This window comes from Humulus lupulus, chromosome 3 (assembly GCF_963169125.1).
Source record: "Humulus lupulus chromosome 3, drHumLupu1.1, whole genome shotgun sequence".
In the NCBI taxonomy this organism is placed as follows: Eukaryota; Viridiplantae; Streptophyta; class Magnoliopsida; order Rosales; family Cannabaceae; genus Humulus; species Humulus lupulus.
The window spans coordinates 32140677-32162435 of NC_084795.1; the positions used below are offsets into that span (position 1 = coordinate 32140677).

Here is a 21759-nt window from a genome sequence, read left to right on the forward strand (position 1 = left end):
CTCAAGGTTAGTAAATTCTTCTACTAGTTATTTTAATTTTTTCACTTAAAAAAAACCTATATATACAAAAATATAAAAAAAATATATATCTATAAAAACTAAAGGAAAAAAGAGATAAAAGAAAATTTGGGACAGTTCTACCACCCATAAAAAAAACTTACTTATATATTTATATTTATTGTTTTTTTAGTTGATGACACTTGTGCCTCCTATCTATCCTTTTAATTTTTATAGTCGATGGCACTTGTGCCTCCTAATTTTGTTATAGTTTTTATTCCTTGTATTTCTTTGTGTTATACCCAAAAATTGGAGAATGCATCCTAAGAGGCTAAGGAGAATGCATTATAGGAGAGCTAAGGGGAGTGGTCCTAGGAGACCCCAAGGAGGATGTGGTCCTAGGAGACCCCAAGGGAGTGATCCTAGGAGAACCCAAGGGTGTGTAGGAGGCAAGCCTCCCAAGGTTTCCTAAGTGTTGGCTCGAACGTGTCCAAGGTAAGTAGCTAAGGAGGAGGAGTCTCATGCAAGAGAATGGAGACTTAGATTTTGATAAGGAGAGCCTATACAATGTTCGATCGGACATGTTTGGGAGATGCTAAAGGAGGTTGCCTCAATGTTGTCCAAGGTGAGGTGCCAAGGAGGTTTCCTCAATGTTGTCCAAGGTGAGGTGCCAAGGAGGTTGCCTCGGACCACCTTGGTCCGAGGAGAAGCCAAGGAGATTGGTTCAAGGAGGAACATGGCATGCTAGAGGAGAGTGCCATGTTAGAGGAGAGAAGTGCATGTCCTACCACCATGCACGTTCAACCCACGAAAACATGTCCTACCACCATGCACGTCCGACCAACACTTGCATAAGTGATCAGTAGGAGGTGGATCAACTAGCTAGAGGAGACTAAGTCAAGATTCCCAGAGACAGCTTCAACAACATACGCGGGAATCTCTCATTCTTCCCACAAATGGGGGGTTTGTTACATTTCGAATTTTGAATGTTTAAATGTAATAAATATAATAAAATATCCCTATCATAAGGGGATATCAGTTAAGGATCCCAGGCCTATAAATAGAGAGCTTATGGGATGAGAGAGGAGTTCTTTTGCTTCTTCTTTCTAGAGAGAGAAAATTGGGACTGTGTATTCTAGAGAGAGAAAATTGGGTCTGAGTATTCTAGAGAGAGAATTCTTGTATTTTTGCCATCAGTACTGAAGAAACTCAGTTGGCTCAGTCCATCTGATCTTGAGTACAGATATATAAATCACAACTCTAAGTGGATTAGGCTATTACCGACAATCGAGGCTGAATCACTATAAAAATTTCTCCTGTGTTATTTACTTTTCTTGATTATACTGTCTGTTGTCGTTTACATTCTCTTGAAGGCTTGTCGTTATTGACGTTCTCATGTCGTTGGCTAAAAACGTAGTCAACACTTTGCTAGTTGACGGCACTTGTGCCTCCTAACTCTTGTTGTAATTTTCTTTATTTATCTTATTGTTATTTTTATTTTATTTTTGCAAGTTACTAGTTGATGGAAATTTTGTCTCCTAGTATTTTATTTTATTTTTTAGTTGATGGCATTTGTGCCTCCTAAATTTTACCTTAATTTTGTTATGGTTGATGGCATGCTATGCCTCCCTACTCTTGCCTAATTTTTTATAATCTTACTTAATTTCATCTTATTTTTCTTTGTCTTTTATCTTATTATCGTGTAATTGTTTAATATCTTAACATTGTTTTTGTTCTCTTAATTTTATTTTCTTGTTCTTTTTACCTTAATTGTCATTTAAAAAATAAAAAAATAAAATAGTTTGTCATTTAGTTTTTACCATATGGATCATTTTAATTATAGTTGGAATTCTGAGTACAACTATTATGAGCGCTCAAATTTAAATTATGGAGAAACTAATGATATGTATGATATGCATGAATCTTTTGATACCCATTTTACCTAGGCCTATAATCCAACTTTTTCATGGAGTCATACCGAGTCTCCAATAGGGCATGAATTCAACATGCATAATCAAAGTCATGCCCAATCCGACCTATCATATCCCATTCAACAAGAAACGAGCCCATCTTTAGAGGATACCCTACAACAGTTCATGTAATCAACCTACCAAATCTTACTAGCCCAGTCTCAGTCAATCTCAAAAATTGAGACCATAGTAGGACAACTTGCAACTGTTATAGAGTCGAAAAAACAAGTTTATTCCAACCAATCCATTCTCAATCCAAATAGACAAATTGAAAATGAAAAAGAGAATGAAGTTGTCAAAGAACCTTTGAATAGCATCCAAGTATTACTTGAAACTAAGGAGTTGGATGAATTGATTGAAGTGGATCATGAGGAAAAAGAAAATGATATTGTTGTATCTCATGAGCCCATAGTTGAAGAAATATGCATATTCACTCAAATTGAAAGGGAGGTTAAAAAAGATTTGCAATTTTCATACTTTATTGAAAATCCACCAAAATTGCATATTTCTAATTTTCTTGTAGGTGTGATGTTGTTAATTATTATTTATGGCATTTACATCAAAGTCATAACTCACCCTACTAATGAAATTCTACACCATCGATTGAGTGTAGGTTAAAAAAAAAAAAGAATTATAGTCGAGCTAAAGACTATAAACTAAAGCTCTTTGTGGGAGGCAACTCATACTTTAATGTTTCATTTTATATTTCACTTTTGTTGTGTGTTTTTGTTTCATGTTTTTCAAATTCCAAAAAGCTTGAAGGAAACTTCTTGCCCAAAAAGAAAAGAAGAGAAGAAAACAAAATAGTCAAATCAAGAAAGCATTCGTCAAAGGGACTAGTTCTTAATTTTTTCCATTTTATTAAACATTGAGGACAATGTTTCATTTAAGTTTGGGGGTAATGTGTATGTATTTTTCTTTGTGTTTATGTGTTTTTCTCTGTGTTTATGCATGTTTTTCATTTGTTGTAAAATTCAAAAAAAAAATATTTTCTTTATTTGTTTTTCTTTTTGTTTTTAATTTTCATTTGTTATATATATATATGGGTGCACTCTTAATGGTTACTACTCATGGATAGTTACTTTAATATTAACAATTGGATTAAGATCAATGGTCCATATTTATAGTTGTTAATTAATATTTCTATAAATAAATTTTGATTTTTCAAATTTTTGGAAGGTTTACTTGATGAAAAAAGTGTATTTATTATGAAAATATAATATTGTAAACTTTTCATTTTTCAAATACATGTCAATTTTTTAATATAGCTAGTGTCTCTCATTGGTTGGACACAACCTTAATTATGGCAAAAGAAAAATAACTAAATTCGAAATTAATGTAGAAAAAAAAATATTTACCTATTGGTGACTTGCTATACCAAGTCACTATGTTATCAAATCATCATAATTGTTAGTACCCATCTATGGGTAGTAACCATTGAAAAGTCTTCCATATATATATATATATATATTCCTTGTTTTGTTTGAAAAAATATATATATATTAGTGATTTTCATTTTCTAATGATAAAAATTATGATTGAAATTGTTCTTAGTTCTTAGAAAAATATAAATAATTATTAAGCTTTACTTTTAATTTTTAAAGTTAGTTTTGTTTAAATATATATTTTTCATAATATGTCACTTTTCTATTCTATTCAAATTTGTGATATTTGGATATAGTTTATCTTAACATTAAATTCTTTAAATCTCTAAAAAAAAAATTGAAAAATTCTAGAATTTACTTGATTATCTCTTGAGATTTAATTTATTTTTATTTGTATAAGCTTGTCTAAATGTTCACATAATGATTTGATGCTTTTGTGTTTGTATGTTAAGTATCTATTTTGAAAACAATTTTCACTTTTCAAATTAATTACATAAGCTTTACTTTTATTTGTGATTTTCTTTGAACTATTTCCATTATGTAAATTTTGAGTTAAACATTTGACATCAACAATTGAAGAAAAAAAATGTGTGTGTTTTTAATTTTTTTTTTGCTCGAGGACTAGCAAAATATTAAGTTTGGGAGTGTGATAACTCTACAAAATAGAGTTATTTTACCACTTTTTATGTGCTAATTGTTGCTTAATTCTTAAGTTTTTAATTTATTTATTAAGTTTTTAAGTAATTTTGAATTTATTGGGTTTATTTTAATTGTATATATTTTTATGTATTTTTATAGTTATTCTGTTGTAAAATGTTATAGTTAATTATTTGAATTATTGTAGTTTAATTTGAGGTAAAAAAATATTGTATTATTGAACTTAAATGTTAAATATAAATTAAATTATAATTAATATTTTCAAATAATTAATATGGTTTGTTTTATAATTGAAAATATTTTATCATGACTTAATTTATATTTATTTTGTAAGAATTATGTGGTATTATTTTAGTTCTTGAAAGCAAGAAAAATGAAAGAAAAAGTGGTATTCTTAAAAGAAAAGTAAGAGATGTAGTGTTTTTGTCCAAAAGCCTGTCTCCACCAGCCGGCCCACCAGAAATTCCTTCACCTGCCTTGCATCAATCCCTCCACCAGCCACGTTCAGCTTCAGCCAGGTCCGCAAGCCAGTCCAAGCCCACACTTCCACCTCCCTTCAGCAACCTCTCCGCCTACCTCAGCCCAATCCTCCAAGCACCAGCGCCTGGCTTCCCTTGCGCCAACCGAACCCCCAGCCAAGACCACACGCCTTCAGCCCCTAGCTTCTCCTTCAGCCAGCTCTTACACGCCTGGGCCCATCTGTCACAACCTGCTGCTTTATTTCATTTTTTTAGGAGGAAATTACACCAAATATGGGATTTTTTTATAAACTTTGAAAAATATGGCAGTTGTTTTTTTAAAAGTTTTTTATGGCATATTTTTTTTGTTTACATTTTTATGGAATTTTTTTTCCCATATATTTGTAAAACTTTATTTATATACCATATTTTATCTTTTATTCTTTTTTAGTACATATTTTTGATATATTTTGAAATTATTTTAATAATTTTAATTTATTTGTGTTAATTTTTATCATTTATATTTAATAAAATATTTTTTTATATAATTCTTTGAAAGAAAAAACTAAGACATATTCCTAAATTTATTTTCATCATCTATTTTCATAGTTTATTATTATTCCTAAATTTATCTTTTCTTCGTTCTATTGCTTTTTATCATTTTTTCTTTTTGGTCTCAAACAGCCTCAAAGCTCTTGTATGTACATATAAATATATATATATATATATATATATTTTTCTGAATTTTGTCATTTTTAATATATCCCTTAGCATTTACTGTGATTTTCTTATTATTCGGAACTACTCTATCATTACAAAAGTGTATTTATTTTCGCTTGATTAATCTGAGCTCTAGGCTTAACTTTTCTCATATCCAGTTGTAGAAACTTTCTTCGAAATTAATAAAAAAAAAATCCGAATAGGGTTTTGATTTTGTTCTCGGAGTCGAGTTGAACAGAACAACAATCTTCCTAATATTTTTCTTGTTATAAGCTTCACATTTTCTGGGCTCAATCTGTAACATACATATATATATATATATGCATAGATTTCTATAGAAGAAGAAGTTAACCGATTCTCCAGTCATCGTTTGCTGGTGTGGCATCATCAAGATTCACATCAAAACAATTTTGATTTTTTTTGTGATAATAATTGTATGCTACTGTTTATTTTTTTAATGATGTGTGGTAACCGGTTACAATTATAAAAATTAGTTTTATTATTTAAGAGGTGTTGTAGTAACTGGTTACAACTATAAAAATCATTTTTATTTTTTTAAGTAATGTACCATTATCAAAATATTAACTAAATTGTAACTGGTTACTTAGTGAAATTTGGAAGAAAAAAAAATTATATGAAAAAAATAAACTAAATTGATCTTGAAAGTAACTGGTTACAACTAGGTCTGAAAAAAAATGAAAAAAAAAAATAGAGACAGTTGCATTGGTAAATGATTACTTAGCCAGACTTGGAAAAAAATAAGATTCAAACAGAAAATCTAAACTAATCATAATCGTATCCGGTTACAACGAGGTTTGAAAAAAAAATCAAATCTAAAAAAAAAACCAATTATTATGGTACCTGGTTACTTAGTCAAGTGTAAAAACAAAATCAAATCTAAACAAATGAATCTAAATTAATCGTTATCGTAACTGGTTACTCATAGGTCTAAAAAAAATCATATATGAATAAAATTAATCAGCATCATGGTACCTGGTTACTTAAACAGATTTGGAAAGAAAAAAAACCCAGAAAAATCAAAAGTTTTGTTTGCTTGTTTTTTTATTTCTTGTACTTGTATTCTGAATAATTTTTGTAAACCTGTGGATACATTTTTTGAGCAAACGTTCTAGTTCTATTTCTTTAAACAATTAATAAACACATAAATATTTATGTTAGAACCTAATTTGATGAAGGTTTGGCTGCTAAACCTATATCCAATTGATCTAAACATCACAGGAAAGAACCTTTTGACAACTTTTGCCATTTTCAACCAAAAAACTAATCAGCTAACCTAAGCTTTCATTTGTTAAAAGTACCCTAAAATATTCAACTACCTAGCTTCTTATACTACCCTAATCTACATTAAATAATAGCAGTCAACTTTTCTTAAGTACATTTCTTAAATCAAATCAAATATGAAGTCAAGTACCTGGTTACTTAAATAGATTTAGAAAAAAAAACCCAGAAAAATCAAATATGAAGTCAAGTACCTGGTTACTTAAACAGATTTAGAAAGAAAAAAAACCCAGAAAAATCAAATATGAAGTCAAGTACCTGGTTACTTAAACAGATTTGGAAAAAAAAAAACCCAGAAAAATCAAAAGTTTTGTTTGCTTGTTTTTTTATTTCTTGTACTTGTATTCTGAATAATTTTTGTAAACATGTGGATACATTTTTTGAGCAAACGTTGTAGTTCTATTTCTTTAAATAATTAATAAACACATAAATATTTATGTTAGAACCTTATTTGATGAAGGTTTGGCTGCTAAACCTATATCCAATTGATCTAAACATCACATGGAAGAACCTTTTGACAAATTTTGCAATTTTCAACCAAAAAAACTAATCAGCTAATCTAAGCTTCATAGGTTAAAAGTACCCTAAAATATTCAACTACCTAACTTCTTATACTACCCTAGTCTACATTAAATAATAGGAGTCAACTTTTCTTAAGTACATTTCTTAAATCAAATCAAATATGAAGTCAAGTACCTGGTTACTTAAACAGATTTAGAAAAGAAAAAAAACCCAGAAAAATCAAATATGAAGTTCAAAATCAAATGTGAAAAAGAAGAAAAAAAAATAAAACTAGATTTGAAGAAAGAAAAAGAAGAATAAGAAAGACCGAATAAGAAGAAGAAGAAGAAGAAGAATAACAAGAAAGAAAGAAAGAAAGAAGAAGAAGAATAACAAGAAAGAAAGAAAAAAAGAAGAAGAAGAAGAAGAAGAAAACCAGTTCGTCGTCGTCGTCAGAGGTAGCATCGCCGGAAGAAATCTAAGGAGAGATCGTGAGAAAGAAAATAAGAAATGAGGAAGAAATGGGGGAGGAGAAAGAAAGAAATGAGAAGAAGAGAGAGAGATCGTGAGGAGAGAAGAGAAAATAAGAGAATTAAGTTTATGGTAATTTATTTACCATATTTTAAACTTTTTTTCCAAAACTTACCATATTTTGTACAATTATTTTTTTTCCCATAAATTTAGAAACTATATATATTTTTCCCATATTTATGTAAACATCTCTTTTTTTAGCCCAACAAATTTTTTTGTACTCTTATCCCCTTTGCCAATAATACCACATTTTTACCCAATTTTTTTTACACATTTTACCTCAACACATCACTATTACACTCTATAATTTATTCATATTTGCCATATTATTAATAATTTAATCAATTTAATTAATTTAAATTGATTATTTTAATACTCATTTTTTGCTATACATAAGGGATTTGAGGGTGTCAATTGAGGAGGAGGGGTTACCATACCACAAATTCTACACTTTCAAGACATTTTCATTCTCTTCATCTTCTTCTTCTTTTTTTTGGTCATTTTTCTATGAGTTTTTAGATGAAAAATTTGGGGGTTCATCCTCCAAATTTTCCTATTTATGTTTGTAATTTCTATTTTAGTTATGAGTTTCTAATCTTTTTAAGATTATTAAGGTGACGATGAAACAATATGTAACTAGATAGTGTTTATTTTGTATATTGATTTCCCATTTTGTGCAACAAAGTTTATGAATTTTTCTTCTTCAAATATATTCTTTCATCTTAAATATCATGTATTTTGGATTGTTAACACATATTTACACTTTGTTCTTCATTAGTGCAAAAACATAATATTCTTTGTGTAAGATATGTCATTAAATTGTACACATCCATGCTTAGAACAAAAATATTATGTTTTGCCTTATAAATAATGTTCATTGATTTATTTGTTATTTCATTAGATTGATTTACACTAAATGCTTTGAAATTATAATTTTAAAAGTGAAGATAAATCCTACATTTTTATAAAAACGTGTGCTTAAATAGAATATCTAATTTGAATAAATGATAGTTTGATTTATTTTAACTATCACTAAAACTTTGGAATCAATGTACTTATAAATATTATTAAACTTATATTTTGTGGATTCTAATCCTTAATAATCTTATTTTACCATCTTATTTACAATTATTAATTTAGTAATATATATTGTCTTTAATTTATATATTATTGTCTTTTATTAGATTTTATTGTCACAAAAATCTCATCAATTTTTGGAGCTATGTTAGAATTTATTACTTTTGATTTAAAATAGTTTTCTTTTTTATTTTAGACAATTTATTTGGGTTCGATCTCGTGCTTACATGAACACTATATTCTATATATGATTCGTGCGCTTGCGAGTATAAATTTTTAAAACATACCCGTTTTGGATCTATCAATTTGATGATATAAAAATTTGGGTAAAACTTAAATGAATACTTTAAAATAGGTATTAGGTATACACCATATAATTTGCACAAAGAAACTTTGGAGCCTTGCCCCTAAATAATAAATATTAGTTGGAACAAAATTGTAACAAAATGATCTTATAATGCTATATAATAAATTTAAGGTACGTTTAGTTAGGAGTATTGAAAACATAAGAATATGAATGGAAATAGTAATATGAATGTAAATAAATTGAAATAGAATGGAATAAAATTTATTACGAGTATAAATTTTTTTCATGTGTCATTTTTTCACTTTTTTTTTCTTTTGTTCCTCACTTCTCATAATAAATAACGAATAATTTTTTGTTACAAAAATACCAGTTCAAGAAAACTTTTATCATATTTATACTCAATTTTATATATAAAAAGATAATAATAAAGTATCTTAATGTAGTAAAATAATTACAAATTTACCATATTTTATATTATAGAATACAAAATTAAAATCTTGATGAGGGATATTTGAGAGTTTTTGCTTGTATGAGTTTTTTTAATACTTCAATAGTAGAATTAGTCACTAGTTTGAATATGATACAATTTTTTTTTTTTTTTTGGAATTAGTTGGAATGTGTTTGTATTTATTAATAGGTTTTTGGTTAATTGTTCACAAAACATACAACTTACCACAAATATTCATCATAATTAAAATCTAAATTAAAGCATACATTATAGATACGACCAGCAGTCTAAAATTTTCAACTGGTTATCTGGATTTTTCAACCTGCTGTCTAATATTTTGGATTAGCTGTCTAAATTATCAGAGGTCATTTTGCAAATAATTATCAAAACTAGACTAAAGTGCAAAATGACTTTAAAAGAAAGGCTTCTTGGCAAAATAACCTATTTTTTAAAGTCATTTTGCACTTCAGCCTAGTTTTAATAATTTTTTGCAAAATGGTCTCTCATAATTTAGACAGCTAATCAAAAATTTAGACAGGTGGTCGAAAATTTTAGACAACTGGTCGAATTTTAGACAGAGGCCATTTTGCAAAAAATTATCAAAAGTAGCCAAAGTGCAAAACCACTTAAAAAAAGAGGCTATTTTCACCAATTTCTTTTAAAGAAAATCACTTTGCAAAAGGACCCCTTATAAAAAAAATGATTAATAATATATGCACCCAAAATATACACCAAAACATTAGTGACGTAACAATTTATGTCAACTAATCACATTTAATTAAACTATAAGACACTATTTTAAAATATAATACCATATCACTGTCTATAATGTTTGAATGCATATTTTGAGTACATGTATCATTGGTAATAGTAGTGTAACTAGTAAGTGGGATAAAACAAGTGCAAGTCATTAGATTGATTCTTAGAATGTTAATGTCAAATGTATGACAATTGGAAGCTCTTATAAACCGTCCATAATGGCGCTTGTAACATATAATAATACCAAAGCATTGTCCCAGTCAAATTTCTCAGTCATATTATCAAGCAATAATTGACTAATAAAACGTTATGTATAGCAAGTTACAGAGGAGAGGAACACAAGAATTAAAAGTATCTCAAATTTCATCAACTGTATAAGTTACATCAATTCTTGTGAGGTAACATAAAGTTTTGGTTTTGGAATTTTTTAGGGAGAAAAGACTAGGGGAAATTGAACTCCTATCCTATGCTAAAGATGATTTATACATTTTCTTTATTGTAACCAAATATACATGTTGCATTTTCCCCCTTAGTTCCCCTACAAAATGAAAAAGCTCTAATTGAATCTTTCTCTATAGAATCATCATCCTTCTAAGATAGATACACTAAATTCAGATAAAAGGGTGACTTCTTTTTTCGTTGACTCTATCTTTTGTTCTCTTAAGTTGTATGGTACACCCCAAGTCATTGTATTTTCTTTCTGTCACTTCCAAGTAAGAAATTCTGGATTCGAAGTTCGTCGAACAGTTTTGAACTGGAATTCAACTAATCCCAGATTACCAACTTCAGTGAAAGGCTTGGAGAGAAGAGTAACTTTACATGGAAAAAAATAATCTGCTTTGACCTTTGGCTCGTAGAAAAGATTCAGAGACACTCTAATCCCAATCTATCAATCAAGCAGGACCCTTATGTACACTATCACCAGAAAGCAATCTCTGGAAAAAAATAAAGACGAGAAAACAAAAATTCAACAAACTTGTAATTGAAAAATTATTGAATGCACTAACTGAATTTGGGTGGCGAACTTACTCATGGGAAGAAATCCGGGTTTATGAAGTGTTCCTGAATTTCTTGAAGCGCTGGCTTGTTCTTATGCCTTCTGCATCTCACAGGTACAAATCCTTTATCCCTGTATATTCCCATTCGAAGAAGCAAACTGGAAAAATTGTGAGACTTCACGATAAAGCTGCTCAGCTTCGAATGGTTTGGAGACATAGCCATCCATTCCCCACTTTGAGCATTCCTCGTGCGTAGCCTGAATGACATCTGCTGTCATGGCTAAAATTGGCACATGCCAACTTCTATTTTCATAACTTTCCACAATATCTCCACGATGAACACGACTGTTAAAATCATCTTCCATTGCACGGATTCTCCTTGTAGCTTCAAACCTATAGGTGAAGAAAATTAGTACCAGAAAAATATCAATTTTTAACTATAAGGATAAGAGTGACAAGTGCAGGGAGTTCTTATGATACAATAAGATTATAAACTAACCAAGTACTTGCCCTTAAATCAATATTCAAATCAAAAGTCTAAATAAAAACAGTGACCATCACATACCCATCCATTTCTGGCATCTGAATATCCATGAAACATGCATCAAAATTGTGGGGTGGCTTGAGTAGTTTGAGTGCCTTCACTCCACTGTCCTCACAAACCACATCGGCACCGTATCTTTTTAAAGCACCAGCAGCCACTTTGAGGTTCACACCATTGTCATCTATAACAAGAATTTTTCTCCCCTTAAGAAGAGTGCGAAGAGACAAACTGGGACGTTCTCCATTACGGGGATTAGCCTTATTACTAACACCCATTGCACGTTCGAGTGAGGCAGCAAGCATACTTGCCCTCAGGGGTTTCATGATGACAATTGGAGCATAAACACCAAAACTTCCAGTAACTGCTCTTGGAGAGCCAATAGAATTTGCTAGAAGGAATATTTTTGGACGAACCCCAATATCATCTTTTAAAAATTTCATTGCAAAAGCCTGAGCCCCTGAATCCCTATCCCAGATCTCATGTTCAACAAGGACCATATTGATAAATGTTTTCCCATTCCCTATCATGGACAAACCTTGAGTTAAATCTGAAACTACTTCAACATGAATTCCAAGTCGCTCGATATGGTATCTTGAAACTTTCGCTCTGATAGGTCTGAAATCTACAACTAAAGCTCTCATCCCCTGAAATTCTGAGAATGCAGCATTAGGTTGGTTGTTGATTTGCTGACTCTTATAATCAGTTGTATTGCAACAACCATTGGTAAAAACAGCTGTAAATGTAAAGGTGGAGCCAATCTTTGGAGTGCTTGCAAAACCAATTTCCCCATTCATGAGGCCAACCAAACACTTGCTTATGCTCAACCCAATACCTGTTCCTCCATGTGTCCGGGAGATAGATGGCCCAACTTGCATAAAAGGAGTAAAAACACGAGATTGGGCATCTAAAGGAATCCCTACCCCTGTGTCTTCAACTGACACAATGAGTGTTATATGGTCAGAGGGGAAATGAAAACTAGATCCTTCTTGACTAAAATCTCTAAATCCACTCAAACTTTGACGTCTATCTGCAACAGGAAAACCACTAAAAGTGTTCTTTGACGAGGTTTCAGTCTCAACATCTATCGAGCCAATTACCTCCTCAACAAGATGAACAGTGACGAAAATGTGCCCTTTTTCTGTGAACTGCAAGATTTTCAGAAGAACAAATATAATTACATTTTAAACAAAACATATTTTAGACAACATTTTTCCAATACAGTGTTAGCTTCATCCAATATTATTGATTTAATCTTTTTGTCCTGAAACACAAGAATGGATCTACAATTCATAACAAGATATTGCTGCAATTTGAATGTATTTTGATAACTTGTTAAGTGTAATTTTCCAAAGCCTCAAACTTGGAAAATACTTACTTTGATTGAGTTTCCCATGAGATTTGTGAGAATTTGGCGAAACCTTCCTGGATCACCAATTAACATATCGGGAACCCGGTCCGAGATGTAAACTGCTAACTGCTCATCCAACAAATAGTGTCATATAAGTTTCAAAATGACAAATATCAGACAAAGATAATTTAAAGAAGAAATAAAGTTTGCAAGAGGAAGCAAAGGATTAGAAGAGAGGATGGAAACATGTAGTACCTCTACTCCTTTTTCTTGAGACTTCCCAGAAAAGAGTGACAAAACATCATCAAGAACTGCCCGCAGGTCAAAGCGCACTGCCTCAAGCTCAAGCTTACCAGATTCAATCTTCGCTTGATCCAAAACCTCATTAATAAGTGATACTAGTGCTTTTCCACTAGCCTGGGCAGTTCGGACATAATCTTTTTGAGTTATATCCAAGTCTGTATCCATAAGCATATGTAGCATTCCTATAGTATAAAAAGAACTAGATGTCAGATATCAAGCTTTGCTCAGTTACTTATGTTTGGTTTCAAATATAGATGTAAATTAAAACAAATAAAGAACAAACTAAGAACTCACCAAGGACACCATTCATTGGGGTTCTGATCTCATGGGACACAGTAGCAAGGAACTACAGGGGATTTAAGTTTGATTAGACGAACATGCATATAGCAAAATCCATAAGGTATATTCTGTAATTAAAAATAGTAGATACCTGGGATTTGGCAACGTCAGCTGCCTCAGCTCGTTTTTTGAGCTCCATCATCTGATGGTAATCATCCTCAACTTTGGCAATTCGATTTACAGTTGCATGGAATATATAACTAATGAGCAGAGCTATCACCAAAATTCCAACGGAGGTACATATTGCTAAAACTGGCCATGGTGGTTTATGCTTGAATCTGAGATAAAAATTTTGGAATTGTAAATTTACTTTGATCATTTTATATTTGAACTAGCATTGAATTGCATATAGAAACTTCACAACAAAACAAATCTACTGATGTTGGAGTACAAGTAATGATGCATTTGTTTTAAATGAAAAAGATGTGGAACAACCCTTCTTTTAATGAAGAAAACATAACATTTACTATGTTTTGGTCATGCTATGGTAGTACCCCAAAGTGAGAGGCCATATGATATCAATGAAGAGCCTACAATTACTATGAAATTTTAATTCAGTTACCTGCAGTGCATCTCATGCTTTCTCATAGGATCTCCAAAATTTAGGCGGCTATTGTGCATCATCCCACCATCTGAAACATTTGAACCGTACATACTGATTGGTTGTGAGTGGTTGGTAGTATCATACACATTCACAAGTATAGTTTGCTTGCTAGCCAGTTGATGAAGCAACTTCTCCACAAGTGATTCGATATCAAAGACCCCACCAAGATACCTGCAACAGTAGTAGTATTATAAATAAACTAATTGCAAATCGTCACTAGATCTAATTGATTCAAATATTCACGAATTTAATTGAAAGCCCTTTTGCTATCACAAATGAACCAAAATATCCCATTTCAAACTTTGGTATGATTTCGAAACACCTTAGAACATAACGAAATGCGATAGATACTGTTAACATGTATGCAGTTTCAAAAAGAAATTTACCCATCAGTAGCTTGAATTCTTTCATTTGGAGTTGCATTTGAAGGAAGGTCTCTTTTGTAGACAGCAAAAGTCAATATTACTCCAAGGCGGTTTGTTTTAATCAGCGGAAAAGGAGCAGTTAGAACCCCTTTTCCTGATGCTCTTGCACGCAATACATTATCACGATCTTCCTGTGATACAGCATATGAAAAGTTTTGAGAATGTCATATGATAATAAATCAAGAGATCTAATTTCTGAAGAGAAGGAAAAATGTTGTATGTAAAGATGAGTTTGAGGCCAGCGAGGTTAGAATGTTATCCAAGCATTTTGGTTATATATGTCATTGCATAGTCTGTCTGATTCAAGATCATTGAAAAATGACCAAATCAAAAAATGACAACAAATTTCCAAAAACTACAAACAAAAATTACCTTTCCCGATAGCATATCAAGAGAAACCACGTGTGAAATGGTATCCTGAGCAAAGATGACAGGAGCATATTCTTCTTGAATTGGGGCGGACTCCAATTTTTCTGGTGCGTACTCATCTTTATGAACAGGGTTTTGTTCGAGGGTATCCATATTCTTGATAGTCCAGCCTTGCTGCTTCTCGAATTGTTCCCTTTCAGAGTGGAGGACCCTTACAGCATATGCCACCCCACTTGTGAGAGGCCTTTCAAACGCAGTTCTCTCTGTGTAAATTGCAAAAGTTGTCTACAGGTTCTAAAAGTTAGTTTATATTGTTCAAAAGATGCTAACACTAACTAGTTAAGAAAAAGAAGGAGCTCAGATCTAGCACTAACGCAAGCTAAATAAGTAAACCTTTAAAATTTTGACATAAACCCTTGACAAATTCTCCAATTTACATATTGGCTAAACCCCAAAATCAAGTCAAATGACCGGTTAAGTACAAGAATAAGACAAGACTTAATAGTATCCTAATTGACCCAAAATAGCTCGCGTCTAGAAGCGGATTGAGCTCTACAAATAAAAGATACCATTATTGACCAAATTACAATTATAAAGAAAAGGCTAATGATGGACTGTTATTGAACAAGTATGAAAGGAGATCCAGCTACCTGATCAATAGCAGATGGGTACTTGCCATGGTGGAAGGTGGAAATGAGGATGGACATAGCCTGAACATGGTTCATGCTCACATTAAACTGATCCTGCAACATTCTAGCCCTCTCATCACACATACTTGCAAGAGTTTCTTTCCTCTTCTCTGTAGCTTGGGAGCACATGTACCAGAAGATCCACAAAGATGCAATAGTCCAGCCAAGTATCCAAACAACCAAAAGCCTTTTCCACCACATGTTCCTGACTCTTTTGGACCCAAAACACTGGAAACAGTGATGGTGGATCTTATAAACGCTCCCTGAGATCTTCTCCCACCATTTGAGGCATGCCTTGCCACCATCACCAAGCAAGCCAGTCTTGGTGTCTACAATTCCACTATTAAGGAACCAATTCATGGAAATCACATATATAATCCAGCAACATATCACCCAAAGAAGATGACCCACCTTTAAACCAAACCCAAATACATGAAGAAGCAAACTCATCCACAGCAGTAACCAACACAAGTTAAACAAGTCACAGTACCAATTTCGAAGTGGGTCTCACCTCTTTGCTAATTCCAGGTAGTAATCTGATGTGGGTGCCCGCGCGTGCGTGTGCGTGAGAGTTAGAGTCAGAGATAAGAGAGAGACCCACTATCAAATCTACAGAGAAATGTCTGCTACAACACAATTAAGGGAAGAAGAAGAAAATCAAACCTTTGAGGCAGAGGAGGAAGAAGAAGAAGAAATGAGGATAATAACAAAGCCCCCAGTTAACACCACCCCCAAAATTCACTATAACAAAGATGCTATCTTATCCATCCACCCAAAATAACACCAACTTGGGAAAATGTATGAGAAAACCCCAATATTAACAAGACAATCACAAGTTAGAGCTTAGAATCAAAGAATCCCAAAGATTCTGGTTTCAAATTCCAAGCAGAATTTAATATTATCCTGTTAACTACCAACCAAAACCCAGAACAAGGAATGGGCCAAAGGGACAAACAAAGATTCCCAAGTTTTACTAATCAAAATCACAGACAAAGAATCTGACAAGAAATCTAGCATACAAGAGAGAGTGAATGAGTGAGAGGCCTTGAATTTGAAAGCAAAACAAGGAGGAGAATTCAAGCGTGTGGGTGTTTGAGTTGAGGTTTTAGAGATTTGACTGACTTGAGAAAACCAAACCAAACTAAGCTAAGCTAAACTGAACTGTTATGATCTTTGCACAGGAGGTAAAACAATATGGCTCGAAACAGTAGTGGATGAAGCAGTTTGAGGAGGGAAAAGGAAAAGGAGCTAACAAGAGTTGATTCATGGACCTTTAAGAAAGAAAATTGGAAGAAAGAAGCCAATAAAGAAAAATTTAAAAGAAAATAGAGAAAGAATACGGTGGGAGAAATGTCTGCTAGAAGAGGCCATTATCCCTATGAGGTCTATCCTCTGTACAAAATTTACCCAAAAAAGAAAAAAGAAAAAGAAAATTGTTAAAATATTAATCAACAATTAAAAATAAAAATAGAAAAGGTACTTAAGTTTAAGGCAGTAAAGGCATAGTTCCACTCAGCAGAAAACACTGCTTTTTTCTCCAACTTTCCTTTGTGTTCACATCTCTCTCTTTCTATCTGCTATCCGTGCCAAGTAGACAAATTCTACACGCTAAGTCGTTAACTCTAATGGTTGTACTTTTTTATATTGACAAAAGTACCCTTGCATGGAAATGCATTCTCAATAAAAAAAAATTATATTTTTTTCTAAAACAATCTGAATGATAAATTATTAGAGTAAGTTTGATAAGATGTCAAATATGTTCGATAGAGTATCAAGTATATCATCATAGGGTTAGTTTGTAAAAAAAAAAATTGCAAAAAATACTATTTTTTAAAGTAATATTAAAAAAATATCTCTTTTGTCACACGTCATAACATTCAGTAAATATATTAATAAGTATTGTGAAATTATATTAATTTATATAAAATTAGAATGTGTACACCTAAATAGAAACAGAGTTAGATTGGTGAATGGGGTAGCTAATATTTTAGCTAAGCATGCTCTCAATATTATTCATAATATTGTTCGGTGGTCAGGATTTCATGATTGTATCTGACCTATATAACTAATGCTTAATTTCAATAATATATCATTAACATTCTTTTTCCTTTTTTTTAGCTTTTTTTTTACTATGGATTTTGCTTTAAGAGGTTTTAACGAAACCAATAAAAACGGGGCTACATGTATAGAAGGGGGCATCTAAAATTTTGGAAAAAAAAAATTATAATTCTTCATTTTTTTCAAAAGTTATGTCATTGGTTTCTCTCAATTAATTTATTTATTTATTTATATTTTGATCCCCTTACGTAAATTTCTACCTCATTGGCGGTGAAGTCTACATCGAAAGCCTTAATAATAAATAAATAATAAACATGGTTCCTTCCTTTTTGTTAAAAATGGCATTAGATACCCAATACTTTTGAAGAATTGCCATAGAAGGACAAATAGTCAAAAGAGTAGGTAAAGAGCCCCCAACCCCAATGATAGGAACCTCTCGAGGTGTTATTATGCTAATGCTGCTACTTTCCTTTACCCTGTTTTGGAATCTAATCCACTTGCTTTGGTTACTTAAAATCAGTCTTAATCATCTTTCTCTTCTTTTTGAACAACACTCTTATTGATTCTTAATCATGATGCATCACCTAGTTTAGATTAATTTAGACTAATCACACAATTCTCACACATTCAGAATGACACTTTATTTAAAAGTTTAATTATATAAAATCATTGAAAAAAAACAGTTCATAAATTGTCGTATGTTACCTCTTTACTATTACGTGTGAGTTTTATATGTCACTCCATGTGTTAATGATGTACAATAAGAGATATAAAATATATATATTTTTAAAAATGGTTAGAATTATTATTGAAATAATTCATATTAATAAAAAAACCAGCAAAAGAAGAAAAAATGATTACGCTAATAGATGACGTGTATGTAACTTTATCTTATTATTAACAATCCATCATTATACCATAACTCATTTTAACAAGTTAAGAAATAATAATAAAAAAATAACAACAAAGGTAAACCTCATTCCCCACCAATGATAAAATAACATTTTATGGTACCAAATGTAGTTGTAACCAACCCTTAAACTTTTATAATAATAATTAGGGGAAGGGCATCTTTTTTTTTAAAGCTTTAATTGTTAGTTTACCTCACAGTAAGTATGAAGAAAGACTTCATTTTTATTTTATTTTCTTAGCAGAAAAAGTTAGACAAGGAACTGGGGTCTAAATGTAAAAAAGAACCGAAATAAGGGCAATAGTGAGAAACAAAAGATAATTACTAAAACAGTAGAAAGTCGTTAGAAGACAAGAGTGGCAAAAGAGTAATTCCATGAAAAAGCAGTGGCAAAGACTTAGGAGCACTTTAATCAAGGCTTGTCACGAAGTGATTAGGCCATCACTACAACCCACTTTTTTTTTTTTTCTTTCTTTTTTTTTTTTGGGGGGTTGGGGTCATCTAATAGGGGGAAAGGAAGAAGAGCTTTACTGACAACGAAGTACCACGTCAGCGCACCATTTTGCCAGCTCTGACCAATAATATTTTGCAACGTGTACAATCGGTAATGGCTTTGGGTAGCTACGTGTCAGCAGTGGGGAAAGGATAAACCTCATTGTATCTCTCTGCCACGTGTACAAAGAGAGTATATTGACACAACCTTGTCGGCTTCTGTCATTGTGTGTTATCCGCTTCCTTCTTTCTTCCTAACTTACAATGACTTGTTCAGATTATCCAAACAAATAAAAAAATATTATTAATATTTTATAAATAAATATTATATATATTTCTTCCTCTTTCTTTCTCAATAAAATTTTGGTATTATTATTATAGAATATGATGTTATTTCTACTTTTTCAACCATCGGTGTTCATATTCGTGTAAGTTTAGTAATAATTTGTGGCATGTGTCAAAAAAAAAAAACTTAGCATAGTAATTGATGAGAAAATGTGTCGTAAAGTACATTTTTATATTTGATTAGAATGATCATATTTGGGACAAGTAAATCAATTATTATCTAAATTATTTTAATATTGGTGTTTATTGTACTTATAACAGATTTTTTTATAATTTTTTAAAAAAATTTAAATAATTTATGATACCAAAATTAAATTTTAAATAGTATATTGTACACATGTTTATTTATTTTATATGTGTGGAAACTAGACTAACTGAACTATGATTTCAGTATTATAATTTATTTAAAAATTTATAAAAAGTCGATTAGGACTAAAATAAATACGGTCGTAATATATTATATATAATTAAAAAAAATCTAATTGTTTCTTATCAATGAGATATAAAACCGAACCTCACTATAAATTATCTCAGTAATTGAATATGTGTGTCTTGAAAAAAAAGATGTTGTAGTGTAAAAAAAATAAATAAACTAGGACTTGTCTAAAGCTCCTTGAAGAAAGTGACGTACATCTCAATTCTCATGAAGTAGCCAGCTAATATTAATAGTATGGCTTTTCATTCCTTGAACTTGTTATATCTATTTGTGTATGTATAGATCATTATTGATTTGGACAAGTTCTCTTATTGGACCACAACTCTTATTTTTCAATAATATGGGTAAAAATATTAAAAGGTTATACAATTGAAATCTAGTATTATTATATCATATATGTGTATTATCTTAGCTTATTCATCAACATGAGTATTTGACAAAAATAAATAACAATTATTTAATTTAAAATGATTGTAAATTTATTATAGCCTTGTGGGTTGTAAGATGACTAATGATATTAATGAGTTAGTTTAGTTGTTAGGGTTGAGTTTTGACCACAGTTGTTGGTTCATAAATGACAATTAATTGAAATAGATAATTGAGATGCAGTAATAAAAGGTTATTTTCCTAACCAAAAAAAAGGTCTCTTTGGGGTCTTAGTTGGAACAATAAGAAGCTTTTATTTTTAATAAAGAAATAAAAAAAAACAACAAGTAATGCCACACATGTAACAATCAAATTAATCAATAATTTTTTTTCTTCCCTTAATTTTGGTCTTGGTCGGCAAGAAGCAGTGGTTGGTGTGTAAGGTATGTGATACTTGTTTTCTTAATTTTTAGTCAGCAATGATTTTATTTTGAAAAATGAAAAATATCATTTTTAGTTTTATTTTTGTTAGATAAAAAAATTGACTTTCTGTTTTAGAAAACCCTCATTATAATTTTTAATATTGTCAAAATTAATTATTCACCTGATTTTGGTCAATTATTTAAAAAAGATATTTATATTCTTATTTTATTAAAATTTTAATTGATCTCTTATACTTTATGTTTTTTGAAACTAAAATTCAAATTACTTTTAATCTCACGACGTTGTCTTTGATATTTCCCCTTTTATTATTATTATTATTATTATTATTATTATTATTATTATTTGAGTCTTAGTTAAAAAAAAACGCAACAATTTAATTAAAATTATATAAATTGTAAAAAATAAGAATAAAAGGGTTTTATTTTATTTATTTTTTGAAAAAAAAACACCAAAATTAGGTGAAAGAGATAAATAATTTTAATAGATTTTTTAAACAAAAAATTACTATTACAAAATTTCAAAATATAGAATCAAATTTTGTGTTTAGTTAAAATATAAGAGACAAAAATAATATTTTCCTCCTTGAAAAATATAGAAGCAATTATTATTTTTTTCTTCTAATTAAGTTGATGTACTATTTTAAGATTCCATCCTATTTTGTAATCCTTCTCTTTTTATTCCTATAATGATAGTCTTTCCTGACAAAAAATAATAATAACTATGTTGAGGGTATTTGGTGGAAAATAATTATAATAACCAAAAACAGTAATAAATTCTTAAGATAAAAATATCAATTAGTACATATACATATAAACGAATATTTTATAATTAATTTTCACAATAACATAAAACATAATTTATATATATTAGTACACACTATTTATATGTATTATTGAAAACTTATCTATTATCAATATTTAACTAATAATTGCTAATGAGTATAGCTTTTCTTTCTTTGTATTTTTTTGGGGAATGATTTC

The 21759-nt window shown here is 30.5% G+C and overlaps 1 protein-coding gene across 5 annotated transcripts; it reads right to left on the reverse strand.

Moving 5' to 3' along the window:
• Positions 1 to 10443: 10443 nt before the first annotated feature.
• Positions 10444 to 17222, reverse strand: LOC133822466 (histidine kinase 3). Of its 5 annotated transcripts, none has more exons than XM_062254808.1 (12): positions 16240 to 17222; positions 15690 to 16139; positions 15043 to 15324; positions 14632 to 14801; positions 14204 to 14416; positions 13733 to 13919; positions 13597 to 13648; positions 13255 to 13484; positions 13027 to 13125; positions 11673 to 12796; positions 11139 to 11500; positions 10444 to 11044 (listed from the first exon to the last, which is right to left on the reverse strand). In XM_062254808.1, exons 2-11 carry the CDS (start codon positions 16086 to 16088, stop codon positions 11233 to 11235), a joined length of 3024 nt encoding a protein of 1007 aa, XP_062110792.1. In that variant the 5' UTR covers positions 16089 to 16139; positions 16240 to 17222; the 3' UTR covers positions 10444 to 11044; positions 11139 to 11232. The 5 variants fall into 5 exon arrangements, with proteins under 5 accessions (XP_062110792.1, XP_062110795.1, XP_062110794.1 ...); XM_062254811.1 differs by having other exon boundaries at positions 15690 to 16057; positions 16240 to 17220; XM_062254810.1 differs by having other exon boundaries at positions 15690 to 16068; positions 16240 to 17220.
• Between the last annotated feature and the right edge of the window lie 4537 nt (positions 17223 to 21759).